This window comes from Narcine bancroftii, chromosome 12 (genome assembly GCF_036971445.1).
Source record: "Narcine bancroftii isolate sNarBan1 chromosome 12, sNarBan1.hap1, whole genome shotgun sequence".
NCBI classification, from domain to species: domain Eukaryota; kingdom Metazoa; phylum Chordata; class Chondrichthyes; order Torpediniformes; family Narcinidae; genus Narcine; species Narcine bancroftii.
This window is the reverse complement of record NC_091480.1, coordinates 25,132,137-25,156,875: the sequence shown is the minus strand read 5'-3', so window position 1 is coordinate 25,156,875 and position 24,739 is coordinate 25,132,137. Positions and strand designations below refer to the sequence as shown.

Sequence of the window (24,739 nt, the reverse complement as noted above, 5' to 3'; positions counted from 1 at the left end):
CTGTTGCATATTTATTTGTTTGGAAAGAGAAACATATTATTCCACCTTTAAAATTGAACAGAGTCTCATTTTGTTTCGTTCCAAGGTTCTGAAATGTATATATTTTAAATATAATGCCATGCAATAACTTTGCAAATTCAGAATCGAAGACTCAGCTCAGTTGACTGGTTTTGTTTAAAAGTAGCTTACTTCCATTTGCAATGTGGGCTTAAGAGTACATGATCGGTTGAGGAATTGAATCCATCTAAATCCTGTGCATATTAATCTAAATTTTCAATCCTGCAATCAAAGGATTAGCCAACAATTTATTTTGCTGCACTCAAATCATAATTACTTGGAAGGGAAATTATCTCAGCAGTTTAAATGTGTACTTTGCAAGCTATTTCTTATTGGTGACTGATACCAGTATTAGCAATAGTTAATGAAATACCCTTGCACCTGATAGAGGTGCAATTCTAGTAGTTGCATTTCACCTTTCTTTTAACCAGCATCTTAGTTAACAGTTGGAAAGATCTACAGTAAAATCCCTGGTATCTAGAATTTAAGCCTCAAGTAATTGGCAAAAAAAAATTAAAATAAATAAGAATTAAAATAATAGGTAAAAAAATACGCAAGTTTAAATGCTCTCTGAAGTAGCATATAAACCTTTGGTGAAGATGGGAGCAAATATTAGGCCAGCGGAGTACCTTGTTCATGCTTTGCTCGTAACAGCTGTTTGAATAAAATTGTACGAAACAGCCCAGAGTGAAGAGCTGGTTGATGCCACTCGCAGTTGGGGTGACTTTCTTAAAGTGTCTTCTTATCCTTACTTAGTAAGAGTTGCCTTGGTCAGAGGCCTTATCGGTAAACTTGGGGGTAAAGGGGGGGGTTAATTATCTATAATGTTATCTTTCTTCTTTGGGCGGTTCAAGTGGGAGGAACCTACAGATGCTGCGGCAGTTAAATGTTTTAAAGGAATGAGTCTGAAAATAAAGTTAAATATTTTAAGGTTTATATATTCATGCAAGTGAAGTTTGTTCAGTGTAAGTACAGAATAGTATTTTTGTCTTTTGAACTGTTCATTCTTAATACAGTTATATTAGATAGAGATTGAAAGATAAGTCTCAAGCAACTGGAAAATACACTTATCCAGCATCTACCAATCCTCAGAGGTACTGAATACTACAGGTGTTACTGTACTTATCTTTCGGAAAGGGGCTTGATGGCATATTTTGTCTGGGTTTAAATTTGTACATCAGTTGTTTTATTGTTTAGCCAACTCCAAACAGAATATCAAAGTTCAGGATAAGAAAGGAAGCAAAATACAAAAGTCTGCAGACATGGTGGTTGAAGTAAAAAGACAGTGCTGGAGAAACTCAGCAGGTCAATCAGTGTCCTTTATATAGCAAAGATAAATAACTCCCATACTCATGTCTGTCCATGGTCTCATGTACTATCCCACCAAAACCACCCGTAAATTGGAGCATCAGCACCTGACTTTCCATCTGTGCGCTCTCCAGCTGGATGGTGTTAACATTAACTTCTCCCTCCCTTTCCTTCCCCCTGTCATCTTTCCCTCAGCTCTCCATCCCCCTTCCCTCTCTATTCCCCTGCTTGCTCCTGGGCCATCCATCTCTTCTCCACTTATTACCTCCTACCTTTGCGAACATGCTCCTCCCCAACGTCTCCCCCCTTATCTTCTTATTTGGGCACCTGCCGAGTGCCAACGTTTTTCCATACCTTGATGAAGGGCTCAAGCCCAAACCATTGGTTATATACTGTACCTTTATCTTTGCTATATAAAGGACACTGTTTCTCCAGCATTGTGTTTTTACTTCAGGGTAAGAAAGATAGCTGTTGAGATTCTGCTGTGCATAGCTAATCAGTTTTCATTAATGGTGAATTCTTGATATTTCTAGGTCTTCCTTAAAATATATTGTACTAACATTAACTGCAGGTGTTTAAAATGATAGACATGGTCATTATTTATTCATTTCCTGGTTATGGGTTTTACTGACACTATTCATATTTATTCCCCATCCACAATTGCCCTTAAAAAATTGTTGGTGGGGCTTGTCATTGAATACTGTTCTATGACTGGTGAGGGTAACCGGGTTAATCTTTCAGGACTATGACCCAATGTTGATGAAGTTTGGCTTTACTTTCTTCAGTTGGGACAGAATGTGACTCCGAGATGACGATATTCCCACAAACCTGCTACTTCAGTCTTTCTAAATGTCGATAGTAATGTTTGGTGCTGTTGAAGATGCTTTGACAATAATTTAGTTCGTTTTGAGGGCAGTAACTAATTTGTTGATGCATGGATCTGATACACATGCTATCCATAAAAGAAAGCAATTATTTTTTCTTAACTTCTTGTTATTAGGATATTAAAGAAAAAGCAATGGAATATCCAGTGTGCCAGGGGGATGAGAAGCTTACAGCAGAATTAAAGAGAAAGATGGAAAGGAAACTTAAAAAAGAGCGCAAAAAGGAAGAAAGACGGTTGTTGCGGGAAGCTGGCATTCCGGTTAAAAAGAAGAAGAAGCCCCAGAAGCCTTCAGCATGTGACCTTGCATTAAAATATCTGACCAAGTAAGAGTTAAAAATATTTCATTTACTTTCACAGCTCAACCCAGCTGGACATTTTTGACAACTCCTTAAGCTCTGTGGCAGCAATTGAGAAATTTGCCACAACCACAACCTCCCTCTAATGTAAGCAGACATTGCGAACAAGGCACGATCAGACGGAAGTTCAAGAGTTGGGGTTTTTTTTCTAGAATTAGGGGCATGGTCTCAGGTAATTGGAAAGTCAGTCAGGCCCGAGCTGAAAAATATCCTCTGGGTGTTTGGAATTTTCAACCTGTGTTGGTTGTCCAACTGTTGAGTATATTCATGTCTGAGGCCTGTAGATTTTTGGAGTTAAAGGGAATTTCCTGAAAAACTTTGCGCATGTTCAGCAGGAAACTAGACTCAAGGAAAAGAATCAACTATGATTTCATTGAATAGGGTGGCCATTCCAATGTAGGACATGGTCATAGGTTACTGCATGTGTGTGTGTGTGTGTGTGTGTGTGTGTGTGTGTGTGTGTGTGTGTGTGTGATGAATGGCCATCCTAAATACAGAGGAGGCACAAAGGACAACAGAGATTTATTCCAGCTCCTTTTCTGTATATTCTAAATTTTCTGACCAAAAAAGTTATCTGTTTATTTTATAAAAAGTTTGTATTTTAGCCTTCTTATCTGGAAGACTAAATGTAAAAGGTGGTACAGTGGAACAAGTAATAGAACTGCTTGGCACACAGTATCAGAGACCCAGGTTCAATCCCGACTCCAGGTGCACTTTAGAGTTTAGAGTTTTCACATTCTCCCACATCTCAAATATAGGATAATTGCCTACTGAAAGTTGCCTCCTGTATGTAGATAAGTAGAAGAATCTGACAGGGGCTGAAAAGAATGTGTAGGAAATAAAACGTAGGATCAATGATTAGTTGATACTGACTCATTGGGCTGAAGGGCCTGTTGACATGCTAAATCTCTGTGGCCAGAAAATAAAGGGTGGAAATTAGAGTGGTGCTTGCTTTGGGTCATATCTATATTATGGTGTAAAATTCCAGATACCACATCTGATCTAGGGGTAAGTGAAGGTAGAGTTACCAGAATAAACGATTGTGCACAGAGATTCCACTAACTCAGATTGTTTTCCCAGGAATTAAGAAAACCAATTTGATCATTTGATTCAAGTTTGCAATTTATCAATAAGTATTGATGGATTGGGAAGAGCAAAATTATTTCCACTGGTCCTAAAATCAGAACCAGCCTTTTGGAAGTGAAATGAATACAGTGAATAAGTTTGGAAATCCTCCCAAAATGATAATTAATGCTGAGTCTATGTTAAAATTTAATTCTTTAGACTGGTAAATATTTGTTATTCAAAGAGACTAAAATTGTTTCACAGATTCCCCATGATCTCCTTGCAGGTAGAGGCCGAAATGGCCTCCACCAAATTCACAGGATGAGGGTGCCACTGGCAAGGCCAACACTTGTGGCCCATCCTTTATTTAATGAACAAAACAGCTTGCTTGACCATTACAGGGGGAAATAACCACAATGTCCTGGGTTGGGAGCCATATGTAACCCAGGCTGTGGAACAATGGCAGATTTCCTTGTCTACAGGTTATCAGTGACCTAAATGGGGTTTCATTGAGAATCCCATATGTTTCATGGGCACATGGCTAACCACTTCCATTTACTTCCATAATGTATTTAATGAACTGCTTTTAAATTCTCCAGCTGACAGTGGATTTAAATTCATATCATTAGATCAGCTGTGCAAGCCTCAGAAATTCTCATTTATGCATCTAGTGTGATCCAATATTCCTGGGCTTTTATTCATTAAACTGACTAGATTGAGAATATCTAAAGCATTCTAAAATATATTCAACAAGTGCTTGTTCTGTGTCCATTGTTAGCAGGGAAAGTGCTAAGCCAAGTAACCACACCTAGAAGAAAAGGGGACAAAAACTCGTTGTAGAGGAAAACAGACTTTAGCATTAAAATATCTTGTTTCTAGGTAACAAAGTTATACAGAGATATACAAAGTATATCAGCTCCTGTCTGAGCAGTGATATGGATACATTCCAGTTCACTTATCGTAGGAGCGGATGCCATCTCACTGGCTCCACACAAAACCATGAAACATCTGGACAGCAAAGATGCAGACATCTTTGGCATTTAACACCATCATCCTCTCAAATCTGATCAGCAAACTCCAAGACCTTGGTCTCAACTCCCCACTGCGTACCACTTTAAGTATTCCCTATGCTAAGGTGCTCTGTAATTAGTAAGGGATTGCTTCAGGTGGTATGTGGGTGGAAAGAAAAAGTTTGTAAACCACTGTTTTAATCATACCTAATTGACTCGTTATGTGCATGGTTTCATAACTCCAAAGGAAATGGGCCAATGACAATTATTTTCAAGCCAAATATTTCGGTATCAATTGGGTCTAGAGCAATGATTTTCAACCTTCCCTTCCCACTCACATCCCACCTTAAGCAATCCCTTACGAATGACAGAGCACCAATGGCATAGAGATTACTTAAAGATTACCCCAATAGACTCCTCAATGACAAACTCAATCAGAGACTCATTGAAGTGGACTTGCTTGATTTTCTCTTTTATTCTCTCTCTCTATTGCACAGTTTGTTTACATTTGTTATCCGTTTGCGGTTCTTTGTTTACATGTTTATGCTGTGTACAGTTTTTTTTTTGCATTACCACTTAGTCGTAATTCTTGCGCTCCCACGGGTAAAAGAATCTTAGAGTTGTATGTGATGCCTTGTATGTACTCTGACAATAAATCTGACAGAGACAACTGCATATTTATAGAATGTTAACTAAAGTTTTTTAAGTACTTGCAGTCTACAAAAAATAAATCACCAAGCAGTTTGTTTCATTTCAAAATAATGTTGCAAATAAGCTTGAAAATTTATGGCCATTTTATTACACATATCTGTCCTGTCGATGTTGTAGTAAATGGATTATGAATTTTAGATCACAGTCGAGACAGCATGTTTTATTGGTTACCGAGACAAGGAAGGATGCGCTGTCGCACTCGGTAAAAGTCACAATATTCTTTCTAGAAGTGGTTACCTAACTATTATCTCAGTGTTGTTGAGAGATGTATGTGTACTTCAACTTTGCTTTCAATGACGGAAAGTAGCTGTTCACAAATGAACCTCTGGCTGCCTAGGCCAACATTTTTTGCTATATTTTTACGTAATCCTTGCTTTGTGGCACTTTATTTTGAAAATAGGGCTCCTTTCCCCAAGGGTATGTATTAATTCACATAAAATGCTTTCCAGAATGCTCTCCATTGGCTTCATATATCAGCATTTCCTTTTCACAGATTCTGTGTTTTAGTTCTTGTTTTATATTTCAGTAGCCTTTTAAGTTCTTCACATCACCAAGGCCACTACCAACCAGTTTTCTATCCATGAGAATGTTAACCTTGCCACTAGTCTCTTGTGCTTTAGTTTTGAACACTAATCTTACTTGTGAGAACTTATCAAAAGTCTTTGTGAACATTTAAATATCACCACACTCTCATCGTCAGAACATTCCAGTAGATATTTAATTTGAGATACAGCATATGGAAACAGGCCCTTCCACCCCTTAAGCTCATCACACTCAAATACACCAATTGACCTACAAAGTCCATATGGTTTTGGAGGATGGGAGGAAACTAGAGCATTCTCATGCAGACAGGATTTAGGAGGGAGTTTGAAAACTTGGCCGAATGGTATACGAACAACAACCTCTCACTCAATGTCACCAAGACCAAGGAGACAATTGTTGACTTTAGGAAAGGAAAACCAGAGGTTGATGGTCCAGTAATCATTGGGGGATCAAAAGTGGAGAGGGTGAGCAGCTTAAAAATCCTGGGGGCCACTATCTCAAAAGACCTGATATGGTCTCACCATTTTAGTGCCATTGTGCAGAAAGTACACCAGCGCACCTGCTTCTTCAGGAGCTTGCAGAGGTTCATTATGTCATTTGAAACCTTGGAAAACTTCTATAGATGTGTAGTGGAAAGTGAACTGCATCACGGTGTGGTTTGTAGTGACTAATACCAGTCAGTGAAAAACCCTATACTAAGGCAAAACTCTTTCTCCCCCCCCCCCCCATTAAAAACATCTACATGGACCATTGCTGTTGGAGAGCAGCAGGAATTATCAATGATCCACACTGCCCAGGACATGCTCTATTCTTGCTGCTGCCATCAGGAAGGAGGTATAGGTGCCACAGGACTTTTACCTTTGAGTTCAGGAATAGTTGCTACCCTTCAACTCATCCTGAGCCATCTACTCATTAAGAGACTTTTATAAGGACTCGTTCTTTGCCCATTATTTATTATTGATTATTTATAACTCTGTACTTGCACAGCCAGTTTATTTACAATTCTTTCTTTTGTTTACATTTATTTTCTTGAGTACAGTTTACAGCTACCGGTAATTAGAAATTCTGTCTGGCCCGTAGAAAAAAGAATCTCAGGGTTGTAAGTGATGTCATGTTTGTACTCTGACAGTAAATTTAAATTTTGACTTTTAAACGGGAGAATGAATGTACAAATTCCTTACAGACAAAGCTGGATATGAACCCACGCCTAGTATGGGGTTGTAGCTAGTTATGCGACTAGCTGTGATGCCTTGCACCATCAGGTACTGCTGTAGCTCCTCACTCATGAAGCTGGACCGCTGGTCGCTGTGGAGAAATGCTGAGTATCCAAACGTGGTGAAGGTCTGTGCAAGTGCCTTGATAATGGAGGAAGTGGAGGTGTTAGGGCAAGGGATGGTGAAGGGAAAACGGGAGTATTCGTCTATGACCGAGGGAGGGTTTCATTCAACTTCCCCCATTTTGCCAGACTTCTGCTCCTTATGGGAGTTTACTGCTGTTCGTCTTTGTGAAGACAGAACAAAAGTATGTATTTAACTAGCTTGCCATATCCTCTTTACCCACTGGAAGGGAGTAGTAAGAGAGGAGCCCTAGGCACCTGCAGAGGGTCTCGAGCATGTGGGGGAGGGGCAGTTCCATTATGGGGTGCATGCGTTCGGGGTCGGGACCGGTGACACCATGTTTCACGATGGACTTCTCCCTGTTGTGTGAGGTTCAGTGCCTCTGCTGTCCAGAGAAATCTCTCCAGGTGGCATCGTGGTCCTGCTGGCAGTGGCCACAGATGGTGACATTGTCCAGGTAAAGGAAGGTCGCTCTTAGATTGTGCCAGTCTACCATGCGGTCATCTCCTGCTGAAACACGGAAACCCCATTTGTGTCCCAAAACAGGACCCAATGGAACTGGTAGAGGCACCTGTCTGCCTCAAAGGTGATACAAGGTTTATATCAGGCATTGATGAGGAGCTGATAGTAGGCCGACTTCAGGTCAATTGTCAAGAAAACCCTGTACTTGGCTATCTCGTTGACCATGTTGACAATGCGGGGCGATGGATAGGTGTGCAGCTGGGTGTACCGGTTGATTGACTATAGTCGATGACCATCCTCGGTTTGGTGCCCCCTTTTATGACAAGGACCTGGGTTCTCCAGGGGCTGATGCTGAGCTCCATAACTCCTTCCTCCAGAAGCTGTCTCACCTCGGCATTGATAAAGGTCCTGTCGGCCATACAGTAGCACCTGCTCTTGGCCAGTATAGGCTTTTAGTCTGGCGTCAGGTTGTTGAAGAGGTATGGAGGGGGCATTCGTAGGGTGGAGAGCCCACAGGTGGACTGGGGGCAGTCGCTGGACTGTGCTGTGGATGGTGAGTGGAGGGAGTGGGACACCAAAGGTAAGGGTGAGCCTGTGGAGGTGACACTGGAAGTCTAGTCCCAGGATAATTGGGGCCCAAACCCTTGATATGTTCCCTCCCCACCCCACTGTAAAGTTCATCAAGCAGCACCCTAGTGCCGTGATGGAGTGGTCCTGGGCCACGAAAATGATAGCGAAGTTCGTTGAGTATACTTTGAGTTTCAGCGTACGACCACATTCGTGTGCACAAAGCTCTCAGTACTACTGTTATCAGACAGGCATTTTATTACCTTTCCATTGATGTCCATCATCGAGTACCCAAGTCCGTGGGGAATGTCCTCTGTTAGCGAGGTCTGAGTTGCTGCTCCGCGATGGTTGTGGCGAGTAGAGGCCAGTGGGTGCCTTTCGGAGCGTGGGGTGTGGCTAGTGTGTGGTTTTGCACTGGTGTGTGTTGACCAAGTCGTCCGGTGGGCGAGGGGTCGGCTGGCCCAAGATGGCGGTGCCCAAGAGATGCACATGGCATTGGCGTGGTTGGGCGACTCAACCGGAAGTGACGTCGGAAGTGATGTTGTTAGTGCGGGTGGAAGATTGGACAATGAAAAATAGCGGCACCCATGGTGAGCATGGTTGGACAGCTGGGCTGGAATTGATGTCGTCGGTGTGGGTGGAAGTGGCGGGCGGACTAATGGCGCTGCCCGGCATCCTCATGTGGGGGCGTCCAGAGAGTCGGAAGGGACTCACGATTGGTCGCGGAGGGCCACAGCACTCCCGGTGGGTTTGGAGAGGCACACTTTAACGAAGTGGCCTTTCTTGCCGCATCAGGGAGCAACGAGAGTTCATTACAGGGCAGTTCTTTCGGGAGCGTCTATCCAACCCACACCGGGACCTGGAGTAGCTACAGCAGTGGATTGTGTCAGTGACATTGATAATTTCTTCCACATGGAGCCGCTCCGCAACTGCTGGTATCAGCCAGGCCAGAGTTTGGGGGAGGCAAGCAATGAAGGCCTCTACATGGTGAGTTACAGCTTCTAGGGAGTGGACCACCTCCATGATCCTGGTAAGGGAGGCATTAGTCTCCTCCAACAGCCTCTGTCAAGTCACCCTTGACCGCAACCCTCGCATGCAGGCATCTCGGACAAGTTGCTCCACTTCCCCGGAAGTTACCCCAGCTTCAGTCGTGCACGGGCGTGTTAGTTCTTGCAGTGCTCCCAGGTAAGTGTCTGCTTCCTCACCTGGCTATTGTACCCTGATGCTGAGCAGGTACCAGGCATAGAGTATGTTCGTTGGGGGCTGGTATGTGACTTCCAGGATGGCCAACACTGGTTCAAAATCTGTACAGTCTCTGATAGCTTGGAAAGTATGCGGCCTCAGCTTGGTGTGTAGTACCATGAGTTTCTGTTGTGTGACCTCACCCTGTGTATGGATGAATATGGAGATTGGGAAGAATGTATTGAAATGGTCAAATTTAGAGGCAATGTAACAAAAATTTAATGCTTTTGTTATTTTCTAAAACTAGCTAAAATTATGGCTATTGTTTGTTTCCAGGTGGTCCAATAAACATGAGGATTGGAAATTTCAAAAGACAAGACAAAAATGGCTCTTGCAGCACATGTATGACTGTGACAAGGTAAAACTTCAGTCTCAAGAAAATGTGAATGCTGTTCCATTCTAAAACTGTACCAACCAGTCAGTACATTGTCACCAAACTAGAAATCATAAAACATTAAAGCACACTTCTGTCTACAAATTGGATTTTATCCAAAGTGGACTCTTAGGAAACTTCTGCCACTTAGGGAAGTCCATCATTTGTGTGTCTCATAACAGCTGTTTCCACTGCCCATACATCTGTCTCATTGATGCCAATGTGGCTGAAAGATCCTTCTGTTCCATCAAGATGTTTGAAATTGATCTTTCGTAAAACTCTCCGCTCAAAGCTATTTAAATTTAAGGTATCGAACAGCAGCCAGCTGTCCCAATTAAATGAGATTTCACTGAGAAAGAGTGCTTTCTTTTAGATCTCTTAAGGTTACACAGAACAGTTTCTTTCTGTCACTTTCTAATTGTATCCAGGGACTGAAAACTGGATGTCAGGAGATAGGATTCTGCTGTGACTTCCTCAAAGTTAGGCCATGCAATCAATGTTCTGCTAAGATCACAAATGAAACCCAGATCAGCTGGCAGAGGAGTGAAGTGAATGTCACTGTCCAAGGAAATGTTGCAATTTCACGGAAGAATATTTATGGGAAAAGTGAAACCAATTGTCTGTATTTGAGCAAAGCATTAGCTGAGGCTGATTGGACTAAAGTAACTCTTTCTTGTGCTGCACCATTCTATGAGAACAATTATGCCACATTTAAATTTGAATTTCAACATTGGGAGGGTGGGCATTGCACACTTGCTTCCACCTGGTCTTGATAGATTAATGTCAAAGAGCATTGAGTTGATTGGAGTCAAGGCTGTGCTTTGCAGACTCGGATGAAAGCACACAAGGGCACATTCTGATTGTACATATGTGGACAAAGGTGCATGGCCATTTTCCTCTACTCGTATTTCCCCTTACACATCCAAACTGATCCGTTCCCGTCTCCAGTCCCCTCTTGGTCACTCACCACTTTTCCCTCATACTCCTCATTGTACATCTCAGTCTCCTGTCCTCTTTACCTTCATTCATCCCTTCCTTCCTTTCTCTCCTATTGCTTCAATTCTCGAGCTGCCAGCTCCATGCTCTCTCAACTTCTGCCACTGACCTCTTCTCCAAAAAAAAGTGATTGATGACTGCCTCCCCCCCCTTGCCCTCACCTCAAATCCCCACATGCCGTGATCTACTCCAGAACCCCTACTCCTCTCCCAGGAAATTTCAAGGGAATCTTTGGCTGCCTGACCCCCCCCTCCCTCCCCCACATTCATCTAAAACTCTCTCTCTCCAGTCCTGCCTGACGTGGGCAAGCTAGGATTCCTGGGAGCTGTGCAGCAAGGTGATTGGGTCCCAATACACTATTTATTGGCTGATGGAGGTGATTCACTTTGTAGGACTCGAGCATCTTTAGCTGCCATCACCCCAGTAATAACTGAGCTCACAATACCTCTCTCCTGTGCTGCTCTTAAACCCGATGATCATGGAATATCTAGATTGTTTTCAAACCTATTTGGTTTATTAATGTTCTTCAGAGGAGGGAATCTTCCATCCTTGTGCAGTCTGACCTATTTGTAAGTTCAAACCCTTGTCTTTCTGAAATAGCTGAACAGGTCACTCAGTTACATCATGAATTATGTTTATTGTTATAAAGGTATACCTTGCTTTATGAAACTAGAGTATCCTATGAAACCTTTTGTAAGCTGAAGAGGCGTAAAGTGAAGAGCCATTCACTATGATTGAAGGCTATTTTTGTAAAAGCGAAAACCCTTTCAAATCCTTTCGTAAAAGTGAATTTTTGTAAAGCGAGTATTTGTAAAACGGGCCATACCTGTATATAAAAGTATACACCAAAATTCGGGGGACAGATATGCAAATTTTTAGGTTAACTAAGACTTACTCTTCCAATGTCTAATACACTTCTTACATTAAGAATGGACTGTTTTTTAAAAAAAAGATGGTAATTTGAAAAAAAAATCAGTATTGTAGTCTTTAATTATGTAAAGATCACTTTTTTGTAATATTTTATTTATCATTTTAAATATATTTAACAATAAACAATCATACCAAATACAAAACATGAAGAGAACCCCTTCCTCTCCTGTCTATATAAGTCTTATTAAGCAGAGAAAGACGAAGAAAAAAGAAACACAAAAAAAATCATCCCATTGTCAGTGTATACAGTAAAACATATGGAGACACGATAATACCATAGTGTTAAAATCTTTACAGAGGCCAACTAACTAGCCAGTAGCAATCGTAACTCTATATTGCCACTAGTGAGGTACCTATATTGCTCTAAATAAGGCTGCCAGATTTTTAGGAAGGTGTTATATCCCTTCCTGAGATTGTATGTGTCCTTTTTAAGTGGGATGCGACTATTCATCTCCGAAGATCACGTATCCATGAGTAGATGGGAGTCAGACTTCCATGTTACTACTTTGCACTTGCTGGCCACACATAAGGCAATTTCTGTGAATTTTATTTGAGAAACAGTAAACTACAACCATGGTGTAAAGTTCACTTTAATCAGGTAATTCCCATAACTTACAACATTTAAATTTGAACCCCATTGCTCTAGCTGCTATGCTAATCATAAATTAGATCAGCCATGATCATATTGAATGGCGGAGCAGGCTCGATGGGCCTTTTTTGACCTACTCCTGTTCCTACTTCCTATGTTCCTATGTTCCGAACCGTGCTGCCATCACAATTAATCTCCTCACCCTTACCGACTCGCCGCACCTTCCTTTAAATTCAAACACGGGTTTCTGGCGCTGGAACAGTGTTGCTGCCATCATAATTAACCTCACCCATTCCCCTAAGTTTACAGATAAAGCCTTACCAATGGGCTTAATAATATACTCACGAAAGAAAGACTTACTAGGCAGGGATAGGGAGACGCTTTGTGAGAGTCCTCCCAGCGGCCAGCGGCATTGGCCAGCTCTTCATCCTGGGCACCGCCATTTTGTTGTCAAACGCAACTTTATTGAAGCGCAACTTTCGTGAAACTTTATTCAAACAACTGCTGTGGGTAGAGCATGACCGGGACAGTCTGCTGGCTGAGTGTTTGCTCCCATCTTTGCCAAGGGGTTGCTTGTTGCTTCAGAGAACCTTTACTTTTACAATTTTAAACTTTTATTTAAAACTATTTATTAATTTATTTATTTCCCTGACTTTTTTGCTGGTTTTTTGAGCGTCTTTCTGGTAGAATGTGTGCCAGATAATGGGGATTTTACAGTATTTTAGTTTTAATACAGTTAAAATAGTATATCTTTCTTCTCTCTCTTTGGCTTGGCTTTGCAGACGAAGATTTATGGAGGGGTAAATGTCCACGTCAGCTGCAGGCTCGTTTGTGGCTGACAAGTCCGATGCGGGACAGGCAGACACGGTTGCAGCGGTTGCAGGGGAAAATTAGTTGGTTGGGGTTGGGTGTTGGGTTTTTCCTCCTTTGTCTTTTGTCAGTGAGGTGGGCTCTGCGGTCTTCTTCAAAGGAGGTTGCTGCCCGCCGAACTGTGAGGCACCAAGATGTACGGTTTGAGGCGATATCAGCCCACTGCTGGTGGTCAATGTGGCAGGCACCAAGAGATTTCTTTAGGCAGTCCTTGTACCTCTTCTTTGGTCCACCTCTGTCACGGTGGCCAGTGGAGAGCTCGCCATATAACACGATCTTGGGAAGGGGATGGTCCTCCATTCTGGAGACGTGACCTACCCAGCGCAGTTGGATCTTCAGCAGCGTGGATTCGATGCTGTCGGCCTCTGCCATCTTGAGTACTTCGATGTTAGGGATGAAGTCGCTCCAATGAATGTTGAAGATGGAGCGGAGACAACGCTGGTGGAAGCGTTCTAGGAGCCGTAGGTGATGCCGGTAGAGGACCCATGATTCGGAGCCGAACAGGAGTGTGGGTATGACAATGGCTCTGTATACGCTAACCTTTGTGAGGTTTTTCAGTTGGTTGTTTTTCCAGACTCTTCTGTGTAGTCTTCCAAAGGCGCTATTTGCCTTGGCGAGTCTATTGTCTATCTCGTTGATGATCCTTGCATCCGATGAAATGGTGCAGCCGAGATAAGTAAACTGGTTGACCGTTTTGAGCTTTGTGTGCCTGATGGAGATGTGGGGGGGCTGGTAGTCATGTATTATTGCTTTATTTAAATTGGTTGCTTTGTTTCGTGTGCTACAATATTTTTGACCCTTCACAAAGGACATATAGACTTAGTGAGCTTTTGAAGAATACTTAACAATAACAATTTGCTTTTCTTAACTCAGTAGAAGTTCAATAAATAAAATATACAAAAACAAACTTGTCAGAAGTCCTGTATAATAAAACAAAATTGACTCCAAACAACTGAGCAAATTTATTTATTATGGGGCATCTTAAAGGGGAAAAGAGATGAACAGAGGCAGTGGTCAACAGAGGGAATGTGAGAGTATACCTTAAATTGCCACGTTATGGAAAGAGATAATAAATATAAATGGCAATAAATATTCACAGTTCCAGTCAGTACAAGAAAAAAAGTGCAATCAACAAAAGTGCAGTGATGCGGACAGATCTTTCTATGGTTCTAGTGTAGTTTATGGTTAGGGTAGTAAGTAGAGGTTCAAGAGCCTTTGGAAAAATAATGTTCATGAACTTAGATGTGCTGGACGGACTTCAGGCTTCTGTACCTTCTTCTTGAAGGAGGCAGCAAGAAGAGGTTATGACCAGGGTGATGGGGTCCTTTAATAATGTTGGCTGCCAGTGGATTAAAACAGAAAGTGTATTAAACTGCTGAACCAACAGGTGACAGCATCAACCTTGGCAATGAATTTGAACATAATAATGTTTCTGCTAGTTCGGTTGACCTTTCAAATCTTCCTCATGCATTTCGGTGGCCCATTATCTAAATTTGGAGCCCTGTCCCAAAGAACTAGTAAAGTAACAGCCTGAGTTGGAGGAATGCAGATAATCACCTCGGGCTTTTCCATCCTTGTGCCTGAGTGTGGCCCGCCCCATCAGCAGCTTGCCTGGTATTGCTGACTCGAGACCCTATAAAAAGTTATAGCGGAAAGTCTACCAGGGCATCAGGTGCACCACCATTCACAACTATTCACAGCAGGACTGTGGAGCTGAAATCCATTAATTGTTGTATTTCCTTTAATCTGTCTGTTTGCTTTTTTAAGATGCACATTGTTGTGCATTGTATTTTCCAACCACATTCTAGGTATGCCCTGTGCTATTCTCAATGTCCCTGTGTGCACTCTTGACTTGATCTCCTGGAGTGATTGTGAACGGGGTTTGAGGATATGTAAGACCTTGAAGTCACAAACTCCAGCTGTATATATGCCTGCTGTGGCTGATGGACCTCTTAGATGCCCAACTTTGGTTCCCAATTCTGTCAGAATCTGTTGAGTTTTGTAGCACCACATCACGTGATGCTAGCTATCGTCAGTGTGAATATGAGACTTTATCTCTTCAAGGACTGTGCACTCACTGAGTTCCTCATTCTCCCCGAAGTCAGTAAGTTGTGGGTTCAAGCTGTTCAGAAGTGCCAAATCTGTTGCCAGATTTTAGAAGTGTGCTTCGTTGATGTAAGTTTATAAGATTATGAGAGGGGTAGGAAGTCAGAATCTTTTTCCCAGGGTCGAAGTGTCATTTGGTGGAGGAGATACGTTTAAGGCCAGATTTTGGAGGGGGGGGTGGGAGGTTGGAGTTTAAAGTAGAAATTGTGGACAGGTTTTTTATTACACAGAAATTGATGGTGCCTCGAATGCACTGCCAAGGGAAATGGTGGTAGCAGATGTAGCAGTAGCATTTAAGAGGCTTTCAGATAGATATATGAATATGCAGGGAAAGGAGAGAAAAGAATCACGTGCGGGCAGAAGAGATTTAGTTCAATTTGGTATCATTTTTGATGTAGATATTGAGTGCTGAAGGGCTGTTCCTATGTTGTCCTATGTTTTATGTCCTGGGATTATGAATGGATTATGAATAGTGATGTCTAAAGTTGTTCTTGCTTTCACAAATGTGTAAATCCAAGTTTTTCTTGGTTTCATTGTATGCTGGCACTGTACTTCCTGATGTATTTGCTTTTAATAAATAGACGACTAGAGGGTGTAGCTCTGAATTACTAATATTGGAAGGGAGAATCTCGCCTCTTCTCAGAATCAGAATATATTGTCATGAACAATGTCAAGAAATTCATTGTTTTATGGCAGCATTACATTGCAAGTATCACTATAAATTATATTTAGAAATAAATAAATTAGTCCAAAAGAAAAGAAAGTGAGATAGAATCTGTGGTTCATTATCCATTCAGAAATCTGATGGGAGAGGGGAAGAAGCCGTCCTTGTGCCACTAGGTGTTTGCCTTCAGGCTCCTGTATCTCCTTTTCGATGGTAGAAGTGTGAAGAGGGCATGAGTGGTGAAGGTCCTCGAGGATAGAGTCTGCTTTCTTAAGACATTGCCTCTTGTAGAAGTCCTCGATGGAGTGAAGACTGATGCCCATGATGGGACTGGCCAAATTCACAACACTCTAGTTTTTTCTCTGTCCTGTGCGTTGGCACCTCCATACATGCAATCAATCCATGGTAAACCTGTGGAAATTTGCAAAAGCCTTTGGTGACATAACAAATCTCAAACTTCTTTGGAGAATAATGAAGCAAGGTAATCAGTTTTCTTACTTGGCACACAAAACCATAATCATTAATCTACTCATCCAATAATGTCATTCAATAATTGTAAATTGGGAGTTCCCTGCAGGCAGCTCATCGGCTAATAGACTTCATTAGTTCTTCCAGCTCCCATACCCTTCTTCCAAAATTATTTTCTCCTTTCCTTTTGGTTTTTTTCTTAAAATTCTTTTTAAACAAGTTTAACATGACTACTTGAGGTGCCAAGGCTGGAGAGAAAGAAGAAGAAATTTCTGTCTCTGTGAAGTCAATCTCTACAGAGATATCCTCTGGAGTGTATTCTTGCCTGAGAGTTGGTACCTCTGCACCAGACAGTGATGCAACCAGCCAGAATGCTCTCCACAGTACACTTGTAGAAGTTTACGAGAGTCTTTCGCCTCCCGTATTGCTAGACGATCAATATTGATGAGATGGAAAGATCCTGTCCCTCCTCCTCATGCTCAATGGTTATATGACATGATGGCATGTCTAACTTTGGAAAAAAAAATCACAAGTTCCTCTAACGAATTTAAACTATTCAATTTTATGGGGTCCTCTTATTTTTTCATGATCTATAAGATCATTTAGATCTTGTCTTGTGAGTTTGTATGTATTTTTTTAATGATAGGGAAATTGTATGTATTTACCAAATAACTTTGGAGGGCAAGGGGGAAGAATTTGTTGTCTAGTATCAATTAAAAAATATATATTTTTCAAACAGCCACATATTATAACTGATTAAATGATTACTTGAGTATTTCCTTTTTTCGTGTTTGATTTTATGATGTCTAGTTTATATGTAACAGATTTTTTTATAGAAGACTTTCTTTTTCTTATACCTCTTTATATTTAGATAAATATGGCTTCTACATTTTGTATTTATTACTATTGTAAAATTTAATTAAAATATTGAAACAGAGATCATTGTAAATTAAGAATACACTTTTTTCAGATGTGTTCGACAAATTATTTTCTGGTTTCTGCTCTAATTTAGATGTCTGATGAGTACTTTACACTTCTGCTGGGTTATTTGGAAGGATTGAAGGGGAATGCTCGTGTTGTAACCATTCAGAAAACTGAAGCATTGATTAAGGAATGTGACATGACAGGTAAATATTTGAAGAGAACAGCCTGGATTTTATTGTGTCATTTCACTGCCCACATTCATCACTTACTACTTTCTCCATTGGGCTAAAAGTCTGGGTGTGGATCCACATGGCTGAGGTAGTCCAGGAGTTCAGGATGGGGGACCATGTGTGGCACACGTCTCCAGCAACATTGTCAGGTGATGTGTGTGGGGCAGAGCAAGTCCCTCTGAAAGCCTTTGACATGGAGCAAAATTGTGTCCTCACATTTGCTCAGAAACTAATGAGACAAATTGTTAAAATTTTATAAACATTGTCACAATTTATTACAAAAATAAATTGTATGAAAGCACTGAACAATTTAAAAAATATAAACACAAAATTAATTAATTAATTGATATGTTACAGCTGCACAATTGCCATTCAAATATCCAATTGTCTAGTGTCTGTGCCAGGACTAACTGGGTACATAACCCAAGGGCAGATAAGCCCCTGTGGAAGTGATGGAGCAGGCCCTGGTTCCACTGTTCAACTGATCAACAAGCAAGTCCAATGTGACTGTTGTATTCCCTACTTTATCTGAGTGATGATACCTTCCACCAACCATGGGGGTGGCACGGTTAGTGTAGCAGATAGCGCAATGCTATTACAGCAACCTGCATCTGTAAGGGGTGTGAATGTTCTCCTTACGTCTGCGTGGGTTTTCTTCTATATTAAAAAGACTTTCAGGGTTGGGAGGATGATTAGTCACATGGGTAGATTTGGGCATGTGAGCTTGTAGACTGGAAGGACCTGTTACCGAGCTGCAAGTCCAAGTTAAAAATGAAAATGAAAGGTTAAGCCCTTTAATTAATTAAGCACCTCAATTTGCACAGTAAGCTATGAATGAATCTATATAAATACATATATTTGTTTCGACTGGCTGTGTCTATGTGTCTTAGTGCTTTTCATTTTCCTTCTTGCTTAAATCCTGTCCCTCCCTTGTCTTTCCCTCACGTTTCCCTCTCTCTGTCCTTCCTTTCTCCCTTCTTCCCCCTTTCCATCCTTCCCTCATTTGTTTGGATGTTTTTCTCTTTATTTCCCTTTATTTCTTCCTTTTATTTTCCCCACGTTCCTTCCTTCCATTAAATTTCTACTCATTTTCCCATTAGATATTTCAGTTTCCACGTAACATTCTGTTACTAAATATCAACAGAATCATGGCCTTCCATGGGAGTGCCCTGTTGTTTTCAGATCTCGTGAGATAAGGATGAGAAAAGGAACCGCTGAGTTGTAGAATGGAGTAATTATCCCTAAAGCCCGATAGGTATTACTTTACCTTTAATGAGTACAAAGAAATGTAATACATTATATGTTTTTACTTGAATAGATGATCCCACAGTTGTCAGCGCAGAGAAGATCGAACGGATGAGGCAAGTCCTCCAGCTTTTGTCCTGAAGCCTTGTAATTGTCTCTCTGTTAACAGAGAAGATTTCCTATTCCTTGCAATGGTGAATTTATACCCAAATGGAATTGACATACTTCTTCTTCAGTGATCTTTATTTGTATATTCTGCTGAAGGGTGTTCTTATAAAAGTTACTTTCTAATCTCAGTGATTCCAATAAAATTTATTCTTGAACAATATGTACTGTGCTTACCAATAAAAAAGCTTTATTAAAGTGGTGTATACGAGACCATACACAGTACTGACGGTTTTATGCGCCAAATAAGGGGATGTTGAAGGAAATGGGTCTGAGGTTTGAGTAGGCAGTGTGAAAGGAGTGGGCTGGGTTCGTTCTTTTGTTACTTGCAATCGATCAGGTTGGATTCTGCAGATAGCTTCCAACCATGAAATACAGGATGACAGTGTGCTGAAGACACTTTGGAGTATTAATTGTTGTAGACTGGATACTGAAGAGCATAACGAGGGGAAAAACAGGCCACCTCATCTTTTCTTGTTAACATTCTATGAAGACCAAACTAAATAAAAAACTTTAGTTTGGAAGCAGTGGAAGTTGCACACCCCAACAGCAAATCTTAGTGCTAGCTGTGGTAGCAGATGTGCAAGCAGAAAGCTGCATGCACACTTTGGATTTTACAACCAGGCAGTTTTTGACTGACCTAATATTTTCTATCCCTTTTCTGACAGAAGATTGCACGACTATGGCACTTAATGTGACATTGATTCTGAACTATTGATGGAGCAGACTGCTACAGGAAATTTACAGGACTAGTGGTACGTAGAGTCCTCCAGCATTAAATCAGTGGTACATGGAGTCACACAGCATGAATCAGTGGTACATAGAGTCCCATAGCACTGAGCCAACAGTGCATAGAATCCTACAGCACAAAACCAGCAGTGCTTAGAGTCCCCTGGCATTGAACCAGCAGTATATTTGAGTTCTACACACCGAACCAGTGGCAGATGGAGTCTCACAGCACCAAAACGGTGTTACATGGACTCCCACAGCCAGAATCAGTGGTACAGACTCCCACAGCCAGAATCAGTGGTACAGACTCCCATAGCACAGAGCCAGTGGTGCATAGAGTCCCACAGCACATTCAGCCCATCCTGTTTTTGCCAACACTTGGTCCAGAGCCACCTTTGTATCGAGGTTTTGTACAAACTCTTATTTGGGACTGAAATTGTTTCACATCCAAACAAAAGTCACTTCATGATTCATTAAATTACCCATAGCTTGTAGATTTTATACCTAATCTATCAAGTGATTATTAAAAGGAAGTTTGAAAATGAGTATTTATTTTATTGAAAGTGAATTATACGAGCAGTAGTGTTTTTGCTCTAGAATGAATTTCTCTTATTCCAGACAATCACTTTCAAATACTTTTGAACACTTTTAAATAGCCGAAGTATCTGCGCTGCGCTTTAAATGTGCGGATATCTGAGTGTGTGCAGTGTGCTTGCAAATAAATGTGTAAGTGTTCACTTGTGCAGTATATGTATTCATGTGTATTAATTTTCTTGTGTCAATAAATTTAATAACGGTGCTAATTGATAGATTTTTTGAATATTTGGTTTAAAATCACATGACAGCAATCAATAAATCATGAATCACAATAACAGAGTTTACAAATATATGCTGATTAATATATAATAAGAAAAGAAAGGAAAAAAGAAAAAAAACAACTAATCCCTCCCCCCACCCCCCCCCCCCCCACCCCAACTCTTTCTAACCCTATTAAACTAAAACCTAAATCTAAAATAACTGAAACATTAATTTGGATGCTTCGGAGGACACTCTAGATCTCAATAAAAGCAGTTTTCTGATAATATCCTTAGACATTTCAGGGAAAATTTCACTGGTAGGAGGATTTAAATAAACTATTTATAATTTTAATCCCATTATTTGAGCATACAGGCTCCAAACTTGTAAAAATACAGAATATTTACCCCTCAAATTATGTGTAATTTTTTTTAAAGGAAAACAACTTTGAATCTCAATATGCCATCTTCCTAATGGTAATGAAACGTCTGATTTCCAGGTAATGGCGATACATTTCCTTGCTTTTACCAAAACTAATTTGACAAATTTCATTTGAAAATCTGATAAAGATAATTTGGGAGTTATATTCTCAAAATTTTCCACCATCAGAAATTTAGGATTTAACGGGAAAACAACACCCGTAATTCGTTGTAAGAACTTATTAATAGAAATCCAAAAAGGTTTAACCTTTGAACAACACCATGTCGAATGAACAAAAGTTCCAACATCCTTTCCACATCTAAAACATTGATCTGATGTATCCGATTTCCATTTATTCATTTTCTGAGGTGCTATATATAATTGATGCAAAAAGTTATAATGATTTTATTGTATGACATTAATTGTATTGGACGTAACTTCTTTACATAAATCGTGCCAAACCTGCTGATCTATTGATATACCTAGATCTTGTTCCCATCTTTCCTTGGACTTAAACAAACCTAATTTAGGTGCTTTTTCTTGTAACATCATATATGCTATTGAAATAATTTTTTTAATCATTCCATCTAACTGTTCTAAATCTGAGTGATCTTTTAAAATCATATCAGATCCTAATTTCTCTCTTAAATAAACTCTTAATTGAAAATAGCAAAAAGTGTATTGCAAGGAGTAGAATGCTTAATTTTAATTGATCAAATGACATCAGCCTACTAATGTCATGGCAATCTCCTAATTTAGAAATTCCTTTACTATTCCAAATATTCCAAAAAAAAATTGAAAAAATTAAAAGAGGATTAATCAAGGGTGTCTTTAATGACAAAAGATTTCCATCAACTTCTAATTTAATTGTATCCCAAACATTAAGCAAATGTTTCAATATTGGAGCATCAATTGTCATCAACCTCGGTTCCCATTTATAAATAAATTCTTCAGGTATTTATCAATTCAGGAAGATAGTCATTAATTCTATACGTTTCAGGAAGCCTATGCTTTGATATACAGTACATCAGTGATGTCCCTGTACTAGAATTTGGGAGTCACTAAGTTTGTTCTAGTCCATTGAATCGCTTTAGTTTCTCCAGTCAGTGAAAATAGCGTGATCTTTCTGTTTCATGGCCTTGGCCTCCCACTCAACCCTAGGAAGCTGTTTATTCTCATTTCAATTCTGGATATGCATTTTGAAAATAATTCTAAGATAAAATTATAGCCACGTTGTGAAGAAGTGCCTACCATGCACTGATAGTGGAACCGAGATCGTTCTGAATTGCAGATACAGCATCTTTAAAGCAAAAATATTCAATGCATTGCACAGGTCCATTATTAGTCAATGTGGGGTGGGATGTGTCATCCAAAACTTGGGCAGAGAGGTGAGCTTTAAGATGCTTCTTTAAGGAAGATACAAAGAGTTGGAGAGCTTTAGACAGGGAATCAGAGAGTTTACAGTCAAATCGGATGTGGAGTGAGATATCCACGCAGGAAACCATGAATGGAAGACTGCAGAGGTTCCAATTGATCTGGAAATTATATCTGGAAATGATTGCATAACTGAGGAGAAGTGCAGCCTCAACGTATGAGATGTTAAAAATCAAGGTCTTTCAGAAGAGATGGGATAAATACTTGAGTGGGCACTGCTGTAAATGTCCATTATTTATGGCCACTTTTGTAAACAAAATTTAAGATAATGAGATATATTCAGCTTGAGTGGATTAGATGCCATGGCTTCTCTAATTGGATTTGGCAAACACATGTTTTCTCATTATCTCAACTGAAACTGCACAATATTCAAGCATTAAATGCAGAAAAGAAAATCTTCAGAAAATTATTTTAACATTTTATGTAAAATCTAGCAGCTGTACTGTTGATGCAGATAATCTTGAAGGACCACTGTGTAGTGATTAAAATGCAATCACTTTGCACTTCTTCAGACTCAAATCTACTGAGTAAGCATTGATTTTTAGACACCAGTAGATAACCTTTCCCTGGACTTACTGGGTTATTTTCATCTTACGTTTATTTGGATGAATTACATTGCCAACCAAATACATTTTCTGCAGTAGGATGCAAAAGAACTTTTTTTTTCAAACTTTATTTAAAAGATAATAAAAACATAACATACAGTTTAGAAATAATCAAAGAGAAAGATTTTGCATTAACACTTATCCCATCCTCCCTCCCCTAGAGCCAACTCCCTTAAGGGGAGCAAAAATAATATAGATTTTATATATATATATATATATATATATATAAAAAGAAAATATTATAAATGTTAATAACATTTCAAAGTATATCTAAATGCATATATTTCAAATACGGAGACCACTCACTAACAAAAGAAGAATAATCATCATGTAAATTATAAGTAATTTTTTCCATAACAATACATGCTTTCAATTCATTGTGCCAATGTGATATATTCATCTCAGTATCATCTTTCCAAGTACTAGCAACACCAAACATACAAAAGCAATTTGAATTTTATCCAATCCCATTCCCCTTAATGAATACAAATTTCCCAACAAAAAAATCGTTGGATCTAACAGTAATATAAAATTATATAATTTCTCTAAAACTACTTTAATTCCTTGCCAAAATGATTGAACTTTAACACAAGTCCAAACAGCATGTAGAAAAGTTCCAATACATGAGCCACACCTAAAACAAGAATCCGAATTACTAAATCCATATTTTTTTTAACTTTTCCGGGGTCAAATATAATTGATGTAAAAAATTATAATTAACCATTCCTTTTCTTACATTAGTCCATTTAATTACATTGTCCTGACACATATTCGCCCAATCATCTTCGGGAAAAATAAATACTAAATCACTCTCCCATTTAAGTTTAGATTTCTCCCAGTCTGACAAATCCATACTATCTTGTAACAAATTATACGTAACTGAAATATAACCCTTTTTCGGTATAGAGGAAATCAAAGATTCAAATCTCAACAAAGTAGGTAAAATCATCTCTCTACCATAATTATCTTTTATCAAAGCTCTAAGTTGATAATACGCAAACATAGAATTTACAGGTATATCAAATTTTTCTCTCAATTGATTAAAAGAAATTGCCCCTCTACAAAACAATCTTGTATTGTCTTTATACCTTTAGAATCCCAAATCTTTAAATAATTATTAAACATTGGAAAAGGAATAAGCTGATTATTGTACAATGGAGTTAAAATTGATAATTTATCTTTCGACCCTAACACCCTGTTTTTTTTTAACCAAATCTTTAACAAATGTTTCAATATCGGCATATCATATTGCTGTAACAAAATCAAATTCCAACAAAATATAAATTCATGTATTTCAACCCTAGATATCCATTTTAGCCCAGCTGGTAGGCTGATCTAAATCCATCAATCTATTAATAAACTTCATCTGGGCCGCTTCCTAATAGTTTTGAAAATGTGGTAATTATAGTCCCCCCAATGTATACTTCCATATAAGTCTATGCAATGCCACTCGAGGTAATTTACCTTTCCACAAAAACTCTCGCACTGCTTTATTCAAATCTTGAAAAAAGCCCTTAGAAAGTGAATAAGGTAGTGACTGAAATAAATATTGAATTCGAGGAAAAATAATCATTTTAATACAATTAACCCGACCAATCAAAGTTAATGGAAGATCTTTCCACTTAATCAAATCTGCTTTAATCCGTCTTAAT

At 39.6% G+C, this 24,739-nt stretch overlaps 1 protein-coding gene across 5 annotated transcripts in view; it reads left to right on the top strand.

Moving 5' to 3' along the window:
* The window catches only part of LOC138747075 (uncharacterized protein C7orf50 homolog), a 250,789-nt gene extending 231,524 nt beyond the window's left edge, over positions 1 to 19,265 (top strand). For all 5 annotated transcript variants that reach the window (XM_069905998.1, XM_069906002.1, XM_069905997.1 and 2 more), the window contains exons 2-5: positions 2,366 to 2,574; positions 9,821 to 9,902; positions 17,553 to 17,667; positions 19,013 to 19,265. In XM_069905998.1, the coding sequence (XP_069762099.1) occupies positions 2,366 to 2,574; positions 9,821 to 9,902; positions 17,553 to 17,667; positions 19,013 to 19,080 (474 nt within the window). In that variant the 3' untranslated portion in view covers positions 19,081 to 19,265. The remainder of the gene's footprint in view (positions 1 to 2,365; positions 2,575 to 9,820; positions 9,903 to 17,552; positions 17,668 to 19,012) is intronic.
* The last annotated feature ends 5,474 nt before the right edge of the window (positions 19,266 to 24,739 follow it).